This window comes from Myiozetetes cayanensis, unplaced genomic scaffold (genome assembly GCF_022539395.1).
Source record: "Myiozetetes cayanensis isolate MyiCay16 unplaced genomic scaffold, myiCay2020 scf10, whole genome shotgun sequence".
NCBI classification, from domain to species: domain Eukaryota; kingdom Metazoa; phylum Chordata; class Aves; order Passeriformes; family Tyrannidae; genus Myiozetetes; species Myiozetetes cayanensis.
The window spans coordinates 12297544-12319640 of record NW_026086605.1 but is presented as its reverse complement, the minus strand read 5'-3'; the positions used below and the strand labels follow the sequence as shown (position 1 = coordinate 12319640).

Here is a 22097-nt window from a genome sequence, read left to right as displayed (position 1 = left end):
TCTAGGCCAGACCTGAACACAGGGCAGGCAGGGAGTGTACTGGATTGGTGCTGAGCAGCCAATATTGCCCCCACAGCCACCATGCAGAAGATTCCCAGGCTGCAGCATAGGGACAATATTCAAGTGTCAGATTTATGCTTCAACAGCACCCAAGTGTCGAAGTTCAAAAGGGAGGGTTCCCATAGGCTGGGTCATCTCAACTGCAGGTTATTTGCCCTGTTCATGGAATACACTGCTATCATAGCTTGGCAAGCACTTTGCCATTTCCCCATCATGGCCCTCATCTTTGTCTGACGTGTAAAGTCTCTCTAAAAACAAATACTGGAAGCTGAACAGATTGTTTTGCCAAGCAAACATTTAAATAATGATGGAAATAAGAATTATAAACAATAAACAATTCCATTTATTCACCAAACACAAAGATACTGCCCCAAGCCAGCTGGTATCCTAAGGCAGCCCTGACTGAGGGCTAGAAGGACAAATGGTATTTAAATAGCCTTTAAATCAGCAGAGACAACTATTACCAGCTCAATAACTATATCAGCTCTTAACTTTTCCCAGGGGCATCCCAGTTCCCACAGCAAGCCCTGTTACATGCTTGCCACTGGGCTACTTTTCTGAGGGCAGGCATCGAGAGATCTCTGCTACTAAGAGCACACTGTCCAGGAGAGCAGCAGTGGACAACTGGCCCATCTTTACTCTGAAGAAAGGACGTGCCATTTGTCCCCAAGGAGCCAGCGCTGACCCTTGGAAACAGACATGTTGACAGAGTCACGTTCAGATTTCCTCTGAATTTTCCCAGTCAGCTTCAATACTGCTCTTAAGGAACCTGTTTTCAAACCAAACCCTGCAATCATAGCTGTTGGAGTAACTCCATCCTCACAGTCCCAAGACTATCAGGGATGGCTCTGAAGCCAAGCACTGGGTCTGAACCTCACGGGCCAGGTATGGAGCCAGGCCCCTGGTATGGAAGAGGATTTCACAGCAGCTCTCAACCTCTACAGCAGGGCCAGGATCCCACACTGAAGGAACAGGAGCAGGAGAAACTAGACCCTTGCAACCCAGACCATCCCAGCCAAGGCCAGCACAGCCCAGAGCAAAGGGAGGCAGATGCTTTGACCGCAGATTCTCTGCTGTCAACAGAGCCCAGTGAGAGAAATGCCTGTTTCTTCCCCTTTGCCTTATGTTTCATTGTGCACTTGCACCACAGCTTGATGTAGTAACCCTCTGCCATACTGTTGCTCCCTACCTCCTCCTCCCCTGCCCTATTCAACCCCACTTTCTCCTCCAGCTTTCCTGACTGTTTCCTTACGCACCCTCGGACGCACACGCGTGGCTCAACAGAAACACCCCCTGGGAATCCTTTCAACGCAAACCTCCCACGCCATGAGAGGGGCAAGCTGCATCATGCATGGAGCCACAGCACCAGCCCTCCTTCCCTTCCCTTCCCACAGTGCCAGCTAGGAGCCATGTGCAGGGTGACATCTACGGAAAAGAGCGTCACACATCACAGAGTGACTCTGTGGATGGCTGGGAAGACCAGGTGGTGACTCTACTCATCCTGCTAAAAAGGCCTGGTGGGTTGAGGGTTAGGAGTCAGCATTTGCAAATGCAGGAGCACACTTGCCCCATTGCATTCTTACCTATACTCTTCACCACTGATAAATTTAGTGCATGCTTGAGCTTGTCCATTCACCGCTCCTGCAGAGCTAAATGCATGAACATTACAACATGAAATTATTACAGGTCCTACAAAAAGTCATTACTGAGTTAGACTCCACTGGACCACTAGAATTGGGGCTGTAGGTCTCCACTTGGGCAATTAACCCAAATCAACTAATGGCAGTGAATATACACAATTCCATCAGAATCTCATCAGGCACCTACCCTGCAGATACCCTGTACTGATTCCCCCTTTGCTCTGCACCAGAAAGCCTGTATTCCAAAGCCACCAGGTCCTGTTTCAAATCATAGTGACTTGGTGACACCCAGGGCACTCAGGCACATGGCACAGTTACAACCACCTAACTGGGAATGAGAGTGGACATTACACTATTTGATAGAGCTTGGGGTAACAGAGAGAGGCATGTTGGTACAGAAGAGCATGTAACAATGATCAATAGCAGCAGCATTCAAATGGACTCCAGTCTGAGCAAGAAAAGAAGATACAGAGACTGCAATTACTGGTTTTTATATTACCATTTTTGTTTAATGCCATCTTCAATGTTCAGTTACTCCATTATAGCACTATAAACAATCAGGATGACCCTAGCAATAGCAAGAAGCTCTTGATGTTTTATCATCACCCTGAACACAGCTTACATCTCTTTCCTCTTCATAATAAAATTCTTGATATTCTTTATTTTTAGTGTTCTAATTGGCTGCTAGTGAGGTTCTTTTTCTGTGCCACTTTGAAGAAAACCTGCTTAGATCAGCAGACCACAACAGGCAGATAATTTTGTGCTAACACACAAAGCCAGTGCTTGAATGGAGCTTTGTTTATTTGCCTTTTCAAAATGGTGACATTTCAGATATCTCCTTGAAGCCAACATGTCTGTGTGGGTCATTGTGTGGAGAAACTTCAATCTGCCCACCTAACATTCCTGCTGAGGCTCCACCAGGGATGTCACTTGCCTCTTGCTCAACCAGGAACACAATGTGGGATTATGGCACGCTGCTAAATCCAGCTCCAGTGTTTTGTCTTGGAGAAGGCTGCATTTCACTACTGTGAGAAAGGATCCTCCCCCAGCTCTGCACACAGAGACCCAGCCATCCTTATGGACCGTAGGGTTTGGTCCCTCTGCTGAGGTGCTGGTCCTGTTCATGCTCTGACTGGAGGCACTGAGTAAGGCAGGCATGAAATCACACCACAACATTTGGAGTCACTGAATAAAATGCAGCAGATGAGCTGCTGTTGATTGAAGCCAAAACACAAGGAACTGAAGCTCTGTCCAATTTTCCCTGCTCCCTTTGCTGGGGAGAATGTTTCTTAGCAGGGGGGGCACCACCCAGCTGGGACCATAATAGCTATAAAAAGCCCAAGGTGCTACTGAGCAACTGGGAGGGTTGATATGGGGAGTGGGGAAAGACCCACCCTTCATACTTGCCATCTGCAAACTTTGTGGCTGCTTTCCATGGGCAAGCATAGCCATGGGAGAGTGAGCTGGCTGCATCCCCACGCTTTTCCACCCTATGTTTTGGGTGATTATTTATGGACACACTCAACTGCAAATCCCTATCCTGCTAACAGCCTCCAAACAGCACTTTGCAGCAAGAACAACATGGGCCTTACATCTGTAGATGTCTTTTACTGCATAGTGGAAATGCCAGGAGTTTTCTCTGCTATCCCAATAAAACAGTGTCGTTTCTCAGCTCCTTTGGGGACTACAGAACCATTGCTGAACTATCACCTCAGGACAGGATTCTGCAACCACCACCAGAAAATCCATCAGCAATGATGGGAGACCTCAAACAGCATCCAGGGAATGTGCCTCAGTGAGCCACCAGCCTGTCTCGAGGGTCAGCACTACCAACATCGCTCTCCTCACGCTCCTGTTCTGCACTGCAGGCAAGCACGAGAAAGCAGCATTTAAAATGTCACATTAGGAGGCAGCTTTGACCCCACATGGTGCTCAGGTGCAAACATCTCCCCAGGGTGAAAAACAACAGATAACTGGACTTGGCAAGCAATTTATAGTGATGCTTTTATCTATGTAGAGTTAATTCAATCTTTTCAATCCTATTTACTGAAACATTGGCTGCTGCCATCGTTTGACCTATGCTCAGGAGCAGGTGTGACTTGGTTGCACAATTAAAGGATGCAGGAATGCCCTGATTTAATTTAAAACATGTATTTATAGATATCCAGCCTCACTGAAGCAGCACAGGGCTGACACCTGGCTTGTTGCTTTGGGTTCTGTTCGCTGTACTTCTCACAGCTTTGTGGGGCAAACAAATCCCACGGTATGTCCAGTCACACTGCCTTATTCCTCATCTTAAAAACAACCTGACTCCCAATTCAAGCATATATGCTGCTGAAATAGCACAACCAATTTCTGAATCCTTGGGACACAGCAGCCTCTTACTGCCTGCAGTGCCTAAGAGAATTTGCAAGGAAGTATTTCAGAAAGCTCAATATCTAAGCAATGCTAGAGCTCTCAAAACCACTGAGCCACTTCCCACAGACAGCCATTTGGGGAAGGGTGGGCTCTTTTTTAAAGAAACATGAAAATGCAGTAATGAAATTAATTATCTGTATTCCTCCCTTGCTCCTGGGCAGCCCCCTGGGTTTCCTCATGGGTCCTCTCCAGTGTCACTGTCAACAACAGATGCTGCAGCACTGATGAAGTCGTTACAGGTCCTCCCTTGTTCCTCCACTGGAAAGCACAAGTTATCCCCTGATCTGGAGCAAACTTGCATTTAAGGAAGAATCACTGAAGATCAAGCTGTAAGTTTCCCAAAATGCAAGGGTTACCCCAAGGGCCCTAACGTTCATTTCCTTTTCCAACTCTCTTTGCAGGCTTCGTTAGAGCTGTAAGCACAAGCTGGTATTCAAGACTCAAAGCAGTTTCCTTTGCATCACCTAAGAGATGTTCAGGCATAAACAAAAATCCAGAAAAAGTAACAGGAGGAAATGAGGGAGGGGGGGGGAATCACCTATCACTTCTGGGAGTTAAAAAGCACGTTATGGCAGCCTGAGCACACGGGGACTTGTCCACATCTTAGAGGCGGGAAACTGAGGCACAGATTGACACATGTGATGTCCTCACAGAAACATGACAAGGCCATGGGAACCTTAAGTGAAGACCTCAGTTTCTGTAACCGAGCGCCTCATGCTGCAAGAGCTAAAGAGGCTGTTGGAGAGGGCTGTCACTGCTCATGCAGTGTTGGTCCTGACAGAGATCCCTGGGAGGGAAAAGGGTTAAGGAGGGGAATTTTGTTACTTTTTTGTTGTATTTTCTCGTGGGGGGAGAAGCGTTATGCAAGCGAGAGTTTTCCACTGGCTAGGCCCCCTTGCACTTATCAATGGGACCTTTCAGGACTCACTCCCTGATTGAGACATCATTTCCTGTCCAACACACTAACCCCATTGATAACTCCACGCTTGATGGGAACTTTTCAAACCTACCAGGAAAGGCCAGGAGACCCAGAACAACATATACATGAAAACAGAACTGTGGAGAAAAGAAACATAAGAGAAAGAAACAGTTTTGGGCACAGTTCGCATGCTGACAACAAATGTTTGTGACTAGGGAGCTGTGCATCTTCAGTAGGTACATCAGACACAGGGAAGATGCTGACACACTGTTCACAGCAGAGGCACTGGCAGGCCTGGCACTTCAGCCCCAAAAGAAGTGAAGATGGGTACAAAAGGAAGCTTAAGAACATGCCTCTCTCATCTTCCAGCCACAGAGCAAACAGAAATCAGGACTGACTGTAGAAATGGTCACATTTTTCACCAGAAAGGCCAGGAGGCCATAACTGATCTAGTTTACAAAACAGGCTAAAGACTTCAGGTTTCCAAATACCAGAAATTAAAGATAAAGGGGAGTAATGATGAAAATAGAGCTCTTCAAGATACCTCAGATCAGGAACCCTTCTTTTCCTAATTTATCATGGCAAAAAGATTCAGTGTTACTTTCCAGGACACAGCAGAGTCAGCTGTGAACATCCTTAACACTGGTTGTGAGGACCTGCTTGATATTCTAACCACAGTCCAGCTCCAAACACAAGCTCCAGCCCCAAAAATCAACATTTTCCCTCAAAGTTCGGGAGGTTGTCAAACCACAGCTTATATTTTCACCCCAGGCAATTATAGTTTTGCTGCCTACAAAGGTATCAATGCATCTTGATTATTGCTAAATAGAACAGCAGCCCCGAAGCTCTCCTTACCCATGCAGGTGCCTGGGAACACTACCAGAAATAAAGTAACACTACAAGACAGGAAGCAGCTGATGCCCACACTGAAACTCTGTAACTGAGACTTTTCCCATTTCCTGGTTTCAGACTCTGGTCAGCAGCTATTCAGAAAGAAAGTTTTCAATGAAATCTAAATATACAGGCACAGAACACAGCCAAGGAGCTGTACAAAACAGCAGGAGCCAGGACACTGGTTGGCCAGGTAGATGGTTAGGAGGAGGGCCTGTAAGGTTTCCACTGCCATCTCCACTGCTGAACTGCTGTGGGAGTGTGCAAAAGCTCTGTTGTTTTCAGCTATTTAGCTAAGTAGTTTCTGGGGCCCCAGAATGTAGCTCTCTCTCTCTCTGTTCTAAGTGCATCTGAAGTATTTAAAATTAGATCCTCTCTTCAATAGGAACCATTCATGAAAATGTCAGCTTTAAATGTCTTTACAGTGCAAGCCACTCACTGTGAGCATACCACCCACTTATCTTATACCTTACAAGGGCAGAGCCTGAAAAGTTTCAGGATCATGACATGTAACAGACCAACCAAGCACAAAGCCTTACTTAAAGGCACTATTAACCCAGCTGGAAACACGACTAGAAGCATGAGTAGAAATAATATTTCATGTTAGACAAGACAGGCTTACCTGCAGGTCAAAGAACTTGCTGTATCTCCGGTAGATGATCTGGGAAGTCAGGTCAGACCATGTTACATTGATGATATAGACCTGTTCAGGGAAAAGAAAACACAAATCAGCATGGGCCATGAAGCATGGGATACATCCAAAAGCTGAAAAGTCAACATAGGTTAATTCCAGATCCCACTGGTTGTTCCTGCTCATGAGGAATACGGCCCTGAGTGCAGAACTAGCCTAAATTAAAGCCGTTTCCCTGTTGCAGCCTTGAGCAGAGGTCTGAGGACAGTATGCAGTGTTCTCCCACACATCTTCATCACCAGTTCTCAGCAATTTTGCTCTCCCTGGGATACAGGCTTTAATTAATAGACAGCATATTTTCTGATCTGTGGTAACATACCCTGCTTTCTATCCTCTTTGGAGGGTCCCAGAGCTGGCTGCAGGTGTGACTGGGAGAGCTATTCCACCCCTGAAGCAACAGCCCATCATGGGCTGCTGATCCGCAACCTCACGCTCCAGGTCATCCTTGCACATGGAGATGCAGCCATCGCCCTTCTCAAGCAAGAAGTTGCTCTGGTTCAACAGGAAATTCAAAGCAAACTCAGCTCCAGGAGTATTGGGGGATTACAGTCGTGCAACAGAGTTGCTTACTCACACCCATACACATGGGATAGCAACTCAACCCTGTCTCAGCACACAGCCCTTGCTGAGTCACACCGTACCACTCAGCACCTCTGGTCCCCATTAGACTGATTTGAAGGTGATGTAAAAGCAGGACAGTGAGAGTGACACTGTTTTCCTATATTGATGGAAACATCAAGAGAAGCCCAGAATAAGCCCAGGATTTCCCTTGTCCAACTGTAGTCCATCCCCAAAACAATCATCTTACAGAAACACCGTTTTGCAAGAAGCTGTGATAAAAATTTGCACACATATACATACATATATATAAAAGCCAGAAAATATATATGTAACAGAAAAAAAATATATTTAACAGAAAAATATTTCCTTTTGACCCTAGTACTGTCAAAACATTTCTTTTAAAGAGAAAAATGAGCCAGGTTCTGCTCTCTTACACACTTGCCTTCAGGCCAATGCTGCTCCTGCTGCCTTGATGACAGATACACAAGGCTTCAGCAAACACAGGATGGAGGTACCAAGAGTGACCACTGAGGTCACTGAGGGTGACTACACAACATCAATATAATGAAAATCACAGCCAGGCCAGCTCCTGAGCCTTTAAAGCAATTTCCAGGTTTCACATATGGAGTGAGATAACGATCTGGCAGAGGAAACAGGAAAGCATCCCTCCTCCCTCAGTCCCGGTACTGCAGCAGGAGCTCTCCCTTTTGCCATGGACACAGCATTGAAGCTCTCTGTCTCCAGTGATGGGGGATGGATGAGCATCATCCCCTTCTCCATCTTCCCCAGGACACTATCCCATCTTGGTAATTGCCACTGTGCTTTTACCAATAAAAATTATTGCATGAAAATTCCCAGAGGGTTGTTGAATGTCGGGCTTAACAGCGCTTTTCCAAGGACTATTGAGGAACTTTTCCTTTCTTATTCCTTCCTACCTATCAGGAGAGAGGTGTCATCTGATATCCCAGGAACCATGGAGGTCCTGCAGTTATACTTTCCTCTCTGCTTGTTTAGGTCACATTCAAGTCCCCAAGGCTGCTCCCCACCTACTGCAGCCCAGTTTCACGGCATTCAAGAACTGGACATGCTGAGCACAGGCTGTTAAAGCAGATCTGGGTCCTCCCTCATCATCGTATCAAACATAAGGACAGAGGCTGGCAAAGGGAAGACTGCCCAGGGTTAAGAGCATGATTCTTACCAAACCCAGGCTACTCCTCAGCTGTGTCTCACAATTCTGGAAAAGCAAACCAGCCAACCTCCCTTCCCTCAATGCCCATACGCACAAGAGTGACACTGGCACTGCCCTGCCTCACAGAGGGGAAATAAGACTGTGTAACATGAAGATTTCAGGTCCTCTTTAAAGATCTGACCCACACAGTCAAGGCAGAGGAGTCAGAGCCTGGGAAGGAAGCTGCTGTTGCCAATTTTCAGGCCAACTACACTACTCTGAAGAATATTTTTCCATGTGTTTGTTGTGAAGGAAAAAAAAAAAAGTTTGTAGCTTCAGTCTGAGCTAATTCACACAGAAATATTTCTACCCATTCTCTATCCAACAGCTACTTTCAGATGGAAAACCCATTTGATTAAAAACAGATCATGACATATGGGAGCTGAATAGCATCCAAAAGCAACTTCAGATACTGTAATTCTGGCCCTGAGTCCTCACAAAAGGGATGAGACAGGAGGAGAAACATATTGTACATGCAAATAAAGATTATATTTTTCTCTAAATATGCATCTTTTCTCCAGAAACTAGAAACAAAACACATATGCCACAGACATCCAGGCCTTTTTAATTTCATGGCACTTCAGGTTTCCCCATGTTACTCTTCAGAACCCACAAAAACTGCGTTTTGTGAAATTTTCAACAGCCTGCAAATCTGCTTGATCAAGATCTAATCCAGCCAGGAGTTAATCCTGCTTCAAGAGTCCAGCATGATCTGGTGGTGCAGTAAGTGGCACAAACCCCCACGGCACAAGAGGGGGCAGAGTTGGTTGCAAAGGAGTATTCTGGGCAAGAGGCCAGATCTGTTTGGTGCAGGGAACAGGTGCAGGAGCAGGACCCCACGGCATGGTGCGGATACAGCCCCAGATCTGAAACTCAGGCTCTGTGGGGATGAAGCTGACACTGACTTTGGTCAAGCCAGGATTGTGCTGCACATTTAGCACGGTGATTAACTCTTTTTAAGCCTAAGGTCTCCTCAAGCTCAGCAAGCGACGGATTGGGCAGCATGCAGATGCACTGATTTCTATTTCATGGAAAGATCATAGCAGAAGCAAAAAAAGCCTTTAATCATAACCTGGTGCTCTGTGAAGTGAGAAACCAATGGGCTCAAAATCTGCTTGGTGGGACGCAGGTGCAAAATCTATAATGGCTATTGATCTTTTTTTGCTTGTTTGCGCAAATCAAATTGCGTCTCAAAAGCCATCACTTGAAATCAAGGGGAATAACTGGTTGAAAAAGATCTGTAAAATGCCAGATTATAAATGCAAGGCATAGAGGTTTCAAAAGCCTTAGATATCACATTTCTCTCCCCTAGAGATCAGAGTTTGGAAATTATTCGTTTCTGCTGCCTTGGTCGGACCCATAACCTTTTCATGAGCAGCAAACATTGCATCAGCTTACCTCATCATTTTTTTTCTCAGATCTTAAAATGGGTTGCTGTGAAAGCGATCAACAATATCCCAGGGGAGGAGGAGAAAAGCAGTCCTGGGGGAGCCCAAGGTCATGGAAATGCAATGGGACAAGGAGGCAGCAGGAAATATCAGATAAATATGGAGAGTCATCCCACGCTCGAACACCCAGCAGAGCCAACATCGCTCTCGCAGATTGCCTGTAGAGCCAAGGGAGGGCTTTCTGTGGCATCTGATAACTCCCCAAACTGAGCAACACCAGCCACAACTCCAGCACACAGCTGGTCCTGACCATGGGAGAGTCCTAGGTCCCTGGCATGTGTTGTTTCTGGTTTTTTTGGTTTTTTTGATAAAAGAATATTAAATCAAAGTACCTTGGAGCAAGCTGTTTCATGTGAATACCGTGTTTTCCAACAGTTCATACATGCACACAACTAAACTGTGTCACAATTGCTACAATAATTAATTACTAAAGGTAAAAAGATCTGCTTTATGCAGATCTGCTATGTTTATCACCTTAAAGGAGTCAAAATACACATGCTATTCAAATGCTTCACATTAAAAATCTTTTGACATGAAGTCCTTAACACTGAATGATAACTGAACTAAAAAATTACAAACAACTCACTGCAACAATCACTGGGTGCTCCAGCCACTAAGAAAGTTCAACCTTTAATTTCAAAAATCCAGTCTTTTTTTTTGGTCTACTGTTATATTTTAAAATAAATCCTTCTTTAGAGAAACAAGAAGTGAGCCTGTACAGACTGTAAAATATTAATCAGGAACTGAGCTTGATAAGCAGCTCTTAATATTTATGCCTTAGGAAAGAAGGTGCAGAGTGTCAGGGGGATTTTACCAGCTGCTAATTACTGTTTAATTCTAGCTCTGGGAAACTTCTATTTTACCCACCACAAAGCAGAAAATTTACTGTAAACTGAAGTTACTGCTCTCCCTTTACTGCCTATACCAAGCGAGGAGAAGAGGTGCCTTCCTACTACAAAATGCATTCACTCAAACATCGTTGGGCATGACTTTATCATTGACTGTCTTGTTTTCAGTGGAAAATATCCAAGTTACATCTGGCACAAACCCCAGAGGTAATGAATTCAGGTTACTCTCATGTGACTGATTTTTCAATTGGTTTTTTAGGTGCTAATGTTTTGTTTTCTACAGCCAGATGAGCAGGAGTGGAAAACAAATGTCTGAAACAAGCCCTTTGATGAGACCAAGATAAGAACATGCACAAATACACGAGCTATTGGCAAAGAGAAGATTAAAGAGCAGAGACTAGAAATATCCCTGCACACATAAGAGAGGGTGCTGTTAACCTTTAATAAGTAATTACAGTAAATAGCAGCTATTAAGAGAGTTTTATGAATGCAAAAGACAATGCTATGGTGCAATTTGTATGCAGATACCATCACGATATCCCCTTTTATCCTGGAAAACGTCAGCTTCTTCAAAGTCTCCTATTAAGAGTTGGATGTTTGTCCTCCAGTGAATCAGGATTGAGTTGGAAAAGACGCACCTTTTCCCCTGGATTCAGATGCTATCACCGCCTGTGAGCTGGAAGCTTTCCACCAGTACAGCTCTGCATGTGAACACTCCCTGGTCCACTTCCATGCAAAACCAGCCCAGCTCCTGCAAGGCTTGCAGCAATTTTGGTTGGTTCATTTGGCTGGTGGAGTTTACATTAAAACAACCCAAACTGCAGCAAAGTCAACATACACCTGTGTCCTAAATTACCGGAGTACAGCCACTGCACTGACTTACTGTTTGCATAACCACTTTAACGTCAAAGATGTGCTGATGAGCACAAATCAGTGCTGGCCCAGATCCAGACTGGGAGTGATAACAGCCTAGAGACTGCAATTTTGGTACTCACAAGACCAAACCAGTAAAGCTGTTCACCTTTCTGATGCAATGTGGTTGATTTTAGGTACCTTCTTCCAACCCATAAGACAGGGAAACCAGTAGCCAGGGTTTCCCCAGGATGAGGGTCACCAGTGTACTCAATTCCTACCCTATACGAGGGACAGCATGGCAGCAGGAAGAGTGGAATCCCCCAGGAATAAGCATGGAAAATATAAGACTTCTCCTGCACACATCACCTGTGCCTTCACTTGGCATGGGTCACATCTGACTCTGAACTCGGTGAGTGCAGCATGGGCTTCTTGCCCAGCTTACCAGCATCCAAAAGGCCCTGAAAAGCACTGTGAGACCTGGGAAATTCCCACAGAGATGAAGTCAGACCCCCAGCCCCAAGCCCACGGTAAGTCCATCACTGGTGCCATGCGATGATGTCACCTTTCAGCAGGATGGTCTCTGAGGTACCACGGCTCAGCCGGGGCAGGGCCAAGGAACAGCTATTTTCAAACCCAGCCCAGAGCTGTTCTCACACCAGGATTTCCAAGACTGAGCTGAGAAACAGAGATGAAACTCAGAAGAAACATGACACCCAAGGATCCCCGAACAGGAAAGCTTCTTGCAGGGAGGCTGCTGGCGTGGCAGGGTGCCTCAGAGCAGTCCCAAGCACATGGGCTGACGTGGACTGCACACAGGTGCGGGGCGTCTGGCTTATTCATGCAGCAGATGTGAGTTCATGGACACCCCTCTACCCAGCTCGTGTTTCCATTACCAACAGGGAAAATGTAACTGAGAGAAAGCCAGAATGACCCACGGGCCTCATGGACAAATGTTGCACATACCTAAGTTTTGGAAGCAGAGCAGAGTTACAGTGTGCGGGGAGGGAACAAATTGGACAGCCACAGCACTTGCCAGTTCTCATCTGTGAGCAGCCACCATACAGGCAATTAAACCAGGACACAGTAATTCCAGTTTCCATCATAATTTGCAAGCTAATTTACACTCTAATTAAACATACAAGAGAGTGGATTAAATAAAAAAAAAAAAGGTGAGGGGGAATAGGAGAGTTTTCCTTCCCTCACTGTTTTCTTTTGTGGATCTTGTTTCATCTCTAAACTGCAATGCAAGAGGATTAATGCCAGATTAGTGCTGCTTGTCTTTTCAGACATATCACACCAAATCTGTTCTGAGTACACAGAAAATAGACTCATTTCTAGCTCTGAATCTAGCCGTACTCTCAAGACTCAAGCTGGGTCCATTCTTGTGTAGAAAATCCCACCACTACTGTATCCTATATGGGTACAGACCTTCCTCCTGAGGGAAAAGGCACCGAGATGAAATCCATTTTTCTTTGCCAAATCCCGGGACTTAAAAACAAACGAGAATAGCAACCAACTGCCTGAAGCCAGTCAGCAGACATCCCTGAGAACACAGGAAGAGGAACTCATCTGAGTCTGGAGGCACCTGGCTAGATGTTTTTGCTGGGTTCCCAGCTTCAGGGGTACAGACCAGACACGCAACGGGGTTGTGTCTGAGTGACGCATCCAGCTCATCGTGTTTATGCAGGCACAGTAAGACAACACTTAGCCTCCCATATTTTTTTTTCTCATGCACTGATGAGGTTTTAAAGCCTGCAGTTCAAACTCTGATTTGGTCTCAACTTCACTCCTCAGGTTTTTGGCATTTGCCAAGTTGGGTTTTTCAACATTAACTTCAGGCCTTCCCAGCATCTTCCTGCTGAAATAATGCTAAGTTGACCCATACAATCAGAACAATAAGCCAAAAGGGAAAAAACCTTCCCTGCTGCATTTCTTTGCATGGCCATGCAAATAAACATGAGAGGTATAAAGAGGTAAAAAGTGGAATTTGCACCCATAATTTGTGACAATAACTTGACCAGAGAGCTGCAGAACTGGAAGGGCTGGGAGCCCTGCAGCTTGGTTACAAACCAGCCCCAAGCCTCTTGCCAGGCTTGTTTGATTACTTCATTTAAGTTCATTCTTAGGGGTGTGTGAGCAGAATATGATGTGTCTAATCCTTGCAGACACTGAGTATCTGTATTGCATTAGCAGGGCTTTATGTTTTTTTTAACTGATATGCTGGGTCATGTCAAAGACCTGTCAAGACTATCTTAAATCCAACATATCCAATAACTAGAGTTTACGGAACTAGAATAAGAAACATGACTAGTAAACACTGGACACTTCCCTGTTACCACTTCCCATCTTCAGGAAACAGAACAGCAGCTTCCCTGCAAGGGAAGCAGACAAGGGAAGTGGACAACATCCACCCATTACATTTACATGTGTGCATGAGGGAGAGGGAGCATCTGTACAGAGTACAATGTGGACTCATATTTCTGTTTTCAATCTGTTTCAATCCACCTGCATTTACTTTCCATATGTGATGGAACTATTTGTGAAGCAGAATAATAACAAGAGCCAGTCGGTCCCATTTAAGAGTTGACAGATTATTAGAAAACACAACATCTAAGCCTACAGAGCACTAAAATCGTAGAGTGACAAATGTAAAATGGAAATAAGAACATACAGGCTCTATGTGAAACCTGCCTCCCTCGTGGCCTTCTCAAATACCCCACCTGGGTCTAAAAGAGGCTGTCTATGGCAAGCAAACAAAAATAATCCATCTGCAGTTCGAGATAGAAAGTTTTCAGCTTACTGCCTCCTAAATCTGGATGCCACCTGACTTATAAACTATTTTAACTCAGTGCTTGTGTCCTTTCCCTCAGCAGATGATCAGTGTTTCATGAGGACCTTAAAATATGAGAATACCCTGGTGGAAGAAGAGAAATTCCATTCAAAAAAAAGAAACAGAATTCTAAAAAATGACAATCAACAGACAAAATAGACTCTTGAATTTCAAATCCTTCAAGTTTCACTGACCAATTTTGAATACAACAGTTGTATCAATTTCATTAAAGAGGTTTTAGGAGTTGATTTGCAACAGAAGTTGTTCTGAAAAGAAACATATCACCCCTGAAGAGTATAGTTTAATGTAGAAATCCTCTTGCTAGTGCTGGATGGGGAAGTGGAGGTCCCTCTAAGCCAGCTACTTCTCATCTCCTACATCGTTGTGTCACTTGCAAGGTAAAAGACAGACACAAAGGGAAAACAGCACCTTTAAAAATTATTTTCAAATATGAACATGACTTAATCCTTCTGCCCTGCTTCTCTACACAGGACCAAATCTTAAAAGTTGACTCAAAACTTGCTTCATCCTGCTTCAACCGAAATTAATTTTAATAGGAAAGTACTGAGGCAGATATGAGGGTCTTTAAAACCTCTTCTTAGTTTATAAACACATCTTCCTATCTCCAGCTATAAGAGATCCCTCTGCTGTTGTCAGTGCTGGCACCATTCAGATGAGGGCAATGTTTGTATAATAAATCTACTCCCAGTCCAAATGGGTACAACCTGCTTCTGGATTTTACTGTTATTAGAGAGTCATTAGACCCTTAGATGCAAACAGGAAGAGTTTCATTCTCTTCATGGTGCTGGATCAAACCTCACATGGAAGCAGGACTGCTAAAATATCAGAAGGATGCTGCCAAATCAGACACACTCATGAGAGAAGCAGCCGAACTGAGTCTGGCACAAGAGAAGTTGACTTGGGGGATGTTCAAAACAGGATGAGTAGAGCTCTGCTCATACTTCAAGCAAAGATATTTTTGTCAGTGAGTGCTCTGGGGCCAGGGATACAGGAATAGCTTGGTCAAATGAGAACTGACAAGAACTTGTTTGCTACTGTGCGTGTTAAATGCATCAAGATGGACAAGACACAGAAAGAGAGAAAACACAATCCAGGAATTGCTGTTTCCCACCTAACATTCAGTCTCACACACCTTTGCATGGAGTTATTTATGCCTGTGGGACTCATTTCCCCGAGTACCTTTCTGCTCAGAGAACAAGGACCCACCTACATTGTACCAGCAGGCTTGTACTGATGCATTTTCCCAACTATGGAGCTTATGTACAGGGCTGGAGCACACACAGCTTGTGGCCACACCATGGTATTGCTGCCCCCTTTCATGGACGGTCCCAGAGCAGAGTTTTGCACTCTGCGGGTACACAGCCCTACTTACACAAACAACACGGTGCTCCCTGCACAGTCTGCCCTACAACTGCAAAGAGGCGCTGCTGCTAAAACCCAACCTCCCTTCTGGCTTCCAACATCCAAGATTCCTGCTCTGCAGCAACACTTGCATGTAGTTTATATTAGCATGCAAATCTTCCGGCTTTGATTTGTAACCTTACATATGACCCCCAGATGCAGCATTGGAAAAGCAAAGCAAGGGCCTGGGAAAAGGCGCAAAACTCCTCCAGGCCTTTCCAGAACAATGACAGAGCTCTGGGACATTCTTAGTCCAAATAATGGAAATTCTCCTGGGATTTTGCCATAGAATAGTGGGATTTTTTTTTTCCTTCTTATTTTGAGTAGAGGGAAACAAAAAGTTCATGTAAACCAAGAGACCCTCGGATTCACAAAGCCAGACTTGAGGGCACAATACTTTAAGTCTGAAAAAAACAATTCTCCTAATTTCTATCCAGTTTGTGCTACTATATTTTTCATGTACAACTGAAGGATAAAACTTGAGGTGAAATCAATAACGTCAATCAGCAAAGCATCCCAGAACTGCCAGCATAACATGCTGACAGATCACAGAATCATAGGATGGTTTGGATTGGAAGGGACCTTAAAGAACATCTAGCTGCAACCTTCCTGCCATGGGCAGGGACATCATAAGTATTTGCATTTTAACTGCAAAGTGATAGGAGAGCAACTGAAAAATGGACCTATCCCCAAAACACAAACACCATTCAACAAATGTGCAATGCATGTAGGTCTTTGATTATACTGTGTGACTATATATGCAAGACTGAATGTACTTCTCTGCAGAACAATCCTGAAAAAGTGAAACCAACTCCTGGAAAAAAGGGAAAAAATTTCCATAACCCCAGAAAGATGCAAAGCTGAAGTCACTGGAAAAATGTCTTTCACTGCAGTGACCTTTGACTTCAGGCTTTAGGGAAATCCATGTTTCTTGCGGGGAGAAGAGTGAAAGAAGAAAACTATTTTGTGTCCTAGTCTTCTAAAAAATGTCTGTATTGCACTGCAAAGTGCCAAAGAAGAGGAGAACATGGAGCACCCTCCTTATTCCAACTCTCACCCCCACTCCCAGTCTTCTGGCCAAAGTGGGAAAACTGATGCAAGAGTCCTGTGCAGAACAGATTCCCTCCCATCAGGGCATGGGACTCAATTAAACACAAAATTACCTTCTTCCTGTGGACCTTCAGGGTTTTCAGGAAGATACTCTGCCAAATCCTCACACCCTCAATCACTGCCTCTTTGCTAAGTTGAACTATTGTCTCTGCCCTTTCCTTTCCTCTTACTCTTCTAACAATCATCCTTTTCCCTCCTTTTCCCACGCTTGGCTTCCTGCCTTCTCACTTGCAGGAACACCCTCTCCCACCCCAGACACGCAGGGCCATCCCAGGCAGTACAAACCCATCCCTCTCCAACCCTGCAGTTTGCAGCCCGGGTCACACACAGGCAGAGGCATACACAGCTATCCTGAGCACTTTCCAAACCACGTTTATTTAGCACACCAGGCTGCAGTTCTGTGGATGGGAGGGCATTTCTCTGCCCTGCTGGGATACGCAGATACGAAAGAGATGATTTTTAAGCCTGGAGCAATACTCTGCTTTGGGTATTTCTGCTTAAAATGTCACTCCCCCTTTAAAACCTGCAAATGTAAGGTATGATGGTAGGAAAAGCTGTTTAATTGCTGGGCACAGGGACAGCTGCTGGACAGGGCAGTCACGCTGTTTAACTTCATCTCTAGTTGAGGAACTGGAAGATGAGTCTCTGCACTGTAGAGGCTGTACTGCAGCCAGAGGAGAAAGCTGTGCTACTGACCTGCACTGCCCACCAAACCAAGCAGCTCCTCCCCAGATTGTACATCAGGTACAAAGGAGAGGGGTCCCTGAAAGGATGCTAAGCTAGGGGATGTGATTATCCACAGTTGTAACCATACAGCCAAAGGACATGATCACCAAATCAGCCCCCACACTGGCATAAGCCATCACCTGAGCTCACTGATGTAAGTCTGGACCCTTTCAGTGTGGGAGGTGAAGAACATTCCCAGGGATTTTCAATCACTCTACACTTGGCTTTGCCACTTGCACAGCTTCCCCCCTTAAAAAACTCCACGTCTTCTCTGGAGACATGCACTGCTCTTTGGTAAGGAGCTTTCTGTCAGAGCTGCCAGGGGTGGCAGGGACAGTGACCACACTAATTCCTTCTTGTTTACCTGTCATAACCCAGCCACAAGCCACACATACCCTGAGAGTTACTCATTTTTGGAAGGAGGGTATGCGGCTGCAAGTCAGCATGTGTCCCACTAGAAAGAAGCCTTTTAGGGCCATGCCTATATTATATGTTGTATCAAAACCAGTAATAAAATATGAATCACAAAAGGACTGCATGAGTTTACATTTCTGTCAAATTCAGGGTTTACAGTGCCTTAGAACAATAAACAAACTCTCTTCCTTTCATTCCCCAAGCCTGAATATTCTCCCATTCTTAGCCACTTAAAGAGAATTACTAATGTTGCAAAGACAGAAACTTTATTAACTGCTTAAATGACCACCCAAAGCCCAGAAAGTTCACTGTCTGTAACAGTATGCTTTCAAGAACTAATACAGTTGCACTCAACATATCAGCACCTAGAGACAATGGGAATTTGGAAGAAAAAGTCCTAGTTTTATGCATCCCAAAGTCGGAATCTCAAACTGGTCAAAGCTACTCATCTCAGATTCGTCTCTAGGTACATGGCATCCAGGTACATCCATCTCTGGAGGTGCCTCTTCCTATACCTTCAGGAGGATACTGTGCTAGCCAGACATCCAATATGTACAAGGCTGATGTTAAGGTAGATGTACGCTAAGGGAAAATCTATATGGTGCAGAGATTGCCAAATTGGCACTGACCTGTGTCTCCTCTATGATGCAACACTATCAGTCCTCCGTGCCTAACAAAGCATCTTGGCTGGGTCAGCTCGCTCACACCAAAAAGCCCCAAATCTTTGCAGAGCACATGAGCTCCAGCACAGCATCACTGCTAACAATGTAACACTGCCACATGCCTCACACTTTTTAACTATGAGGATTTGACTCCAAACCTCCCTCAAAGAATTTAAAATTTTTAACCTGGGTCCCCAGAGCGATTTTAAATTCTAATTTATGAAGTGCTAAACAGCAAGGAGATGGAGGCACCACTATAATTTACTGTGAAGCAGATATGCAAAGATAACAATATGAAACAGCATCCTGACATCAGGCCAGGCCTGACTGTCAGCACATCAGCAGCCTGCAGGGGCACAGTGTGGATCATAGTCAGCTTGTGCATTAGTGACCTTGGACAGGACAGAAACTTGTGCTTAGGGAGTCTGGGGAGAGGACAGGCGTTTTTTAAGAGATGTCTCCTCTCAGACTTGGCTCGCTGCTGGCTTCAGAGCTGTGCTCTCAGCATGCAGCTGCTCTGCCAACACACTCCCAGGCACAAGTATATGATGGGCTGGACAAAAGGCACAGAAACATTTTGCCCCCACAGGTGTCCTGAGAGACAGACAAGCAAGCAACAACCTTTGTTACACCCAAGGACAGCAAACGGGTCACTTCATCCCTGGGATGAGCTGCAGGATAAATGTGTCTCCTGACCAGCCTTTAGTTAAAAATGATCTGATTTAGGAATCCTTTCCCTAAGCATTCGCCCTTACAGGCGGATTTAAAACAGAAGGCTGAGATAAAGATGGATGTGCTCAACTTCTTGACCCATTTCAGACTCCCTGGCACCAACCCTTTACTGCCCCAAGTGCTTTTAGTGGGGAACAGGAACAGTGCAGACACAACAGAGCAATGTGCAGCTTCCAAGGTACCTAACACATCCTTGGTTTTTTGCTGGGACCAGGAAACGGCTTTAAGGTAAGGATGCATCAAAGTCAATTTGGATTAGAGAGATGCTTGCCAAAGGGAAAGTTGAAATAAAGAGCAAGGGAGGGAGAGACAAGCCCTGCAGCCATCTCCATGCAGCCATCTCCACTTGAGGGCTGAGCTAGCCAAGGGGCAAGCTGAGCAGAAATCATTCCCCCTCTGTGAGCAGGGCATGAAGCAGTCGAAGCAGTGGCTGAATGCCACAAAACACTTGAGGTGTGAATTACAGCATCGTAACTCGCGCCCTGAACCGCCTTGTTGCAAAACGGCTCAGGGCAGAGCTTGGATTTTTATTTCCCAGTGTTGTAACTCCCATGCCTCTTTTCTCTCCCCTGCAACCGCCCCTCCAGTGGAGGTACATCCAAAGAGGATTAAATCTCACCCTCCTCAACCCAGTGAAATACAAGCAAAACTAGCAGGACTTGGCCCACTGTGCCTTTTCCTTAAGGGTTCAGCATTATTAAATTATTACTCTTCAAATATAAACCACTTGTTGCCTCGGAACAAGACAAAGACAGATGTAAAATCCCTGGATTCACAGATGGATGCTATCAGTGGGTCTGGTAAGAGCGACAGCATCCCATGCTCTACCAGGGTGCTTCCTTTTCCATCCACCTCTGTGCTCCGCTCTGCAGCAGGAGCAGATGGGCTGCCAGGCAAATCGAGGTGAGGTGCAGAGGAAGGTCTCTGGGTTCCAGCCCCACATTCTCCACGCACCCAGCTGTGTTTTTAGCCTGCTGATGTGAGCTGGCTCTCCACCTGCACGTCCACAGGTAAAATTAAGTCCTTGCCCACATACTGCCAGATGTAGACTGTTAAATGTGAGAAGTTGCCCTCAGCAATTCCACTGGGCCACTACCTCCAGGATTTGCCCTAGTCTGCCTCAGATAGAAGGAATGGACATCTCAGACATCCCTTAGGCACAGTAATGGGCTGATTGATCACTCTAGAGGCCAGTAGGATAGTCTCCAAGGTAAAAAACCAGAAAGACAGAAAATCTGGGGCAGGGATCTGCTCACAAGTCAACCAAATCCCACTGGAAGCAGCAAGTCTTCCACAAGACACAGCAAATCCTGTTTGACACAGCCACTGTGGCTGCCCTCATTTGAGGGAAGGGACAAAGTCAGACAAAATGAGAGCAGGACCTCTACCAGACGAGAAAGCCACAGGTTTGGGTGCCAGAGAGACACCACAGGGCTCCCACAGTCTCTCCTCTCTGTTAACTATCCAAATTCCTCTTGAGGGTAAGCAAAGGAGGCCAGTTGGAAAACCAGCTGGTAGTTTTAGAGGAAGATAACCACCAGCCCTGAGACACAGCTGACCACAGGGTAAAACCACTGCTCCCATCAGCATTCTCCAGGAGTGTCTCAGCAAGTCCAGGACCGCCCTGGATAGGATAGACAAGAGGGAAAGTTGGTCTACATGCTTGGGTCCTATGCTGTCCATGCTCCAGAGGACACGATTTCTGCTTCCCTGAGCTGCCTATGAGGTTTCTCCACCAGCAAGACAAAGACAGCCAAAAAGTTCCCCGAGGCTTGTAAACATGGAGGAACATCTCACTTGATGGCAAGAGGATGACCTGATTTTTCCAGTTCTTCACAGTAACAAATAATATCTCCCTAGTAACCATTCCTTTTCCAACACTGAGATGGTGAGTGTTTTGCTTTGGTCCAATGGATAAATGCCATCTGTTCAGGAGTGGAAATCTTCCTAGAAAGTGTAGGGCAGAGACTAAATGGTCTCACAACAGTAGTCCCTTGGAGACTCAGCCTTACAGGGCGCTGAAAGACATGCTACACTTCAAGAAAGGGCATTAATTCCAGAAATTTCATTGGGATTTAAGACTCCACTTAATGCTTGTTGCTGACTTGCAGCCTGCGACTGTCAAGGTCTTCCTCTCTGTCACTTTGTCCAAAGAAGTGACAAATTACAGCTCCTGGACTTCTACAACTATTGATTTGAGGGCTCTGTTGAAAACCCCAACTCTTGGTGACTATCATCCTTCCATCCTAATTTTGAGCTTTCCCAAAAACAGTCCCATGCAGTTCATCTACAACTCTGATCAAGTATGACGATGCTCTCCCAGCCTTGCAAAGATGAGCAGGAACCCTCCAGCCCAACACCTCCACAACTTCCAGCACACATGAATTGCTCCAATACCCTCATTTCACACCTCAGTTACAACCTGCCAACTTTCAGTTGGAGATGACTGAATCCTCTCCATATTGGCTCACTTCTTGCCACAGCTGCAGCAGCCTACACACATTTCCAACCCTTGTTAAACCACACTAGCTGTGGATGCTGTACTGCCAGTAGTGCAGGCCAGGGAGAGATCTGAAGCAGCCCCTTCATGATGGCAAGAAAGCCAGATCAAGACTGCAGCCCCTCAGCAGCCAGAGCTTCTT

The 22097-nt window shown here is 45.4% G+C and overlaps 1 protein-coding gene across 3 annotated transcripts in view; it reads right to left on the bottom strand.

Annotated features, from left to right (window-relative positions):
- Window positions 1–22097, bottom strand: part of SH3PXD2A (SH3 and PX domains 2A) — a 257272-nt gene that overhangs the window by 206224 nt on the left and 28951 nt on the right. For all 3 annotated transcript variants that reach the window (XM_050335381.1, XM_050335398.1, XM_050335388.1), the window contains exon 2: window positions 6551–6631. In XM_050335381.1, coding sequence (XP_050191338.1) covers window positions 6551–6631 — 81 coding nt within the window. The remainder of the gene's footprint in view (window positions 1–6550; window positions 6632–22097) is intronic.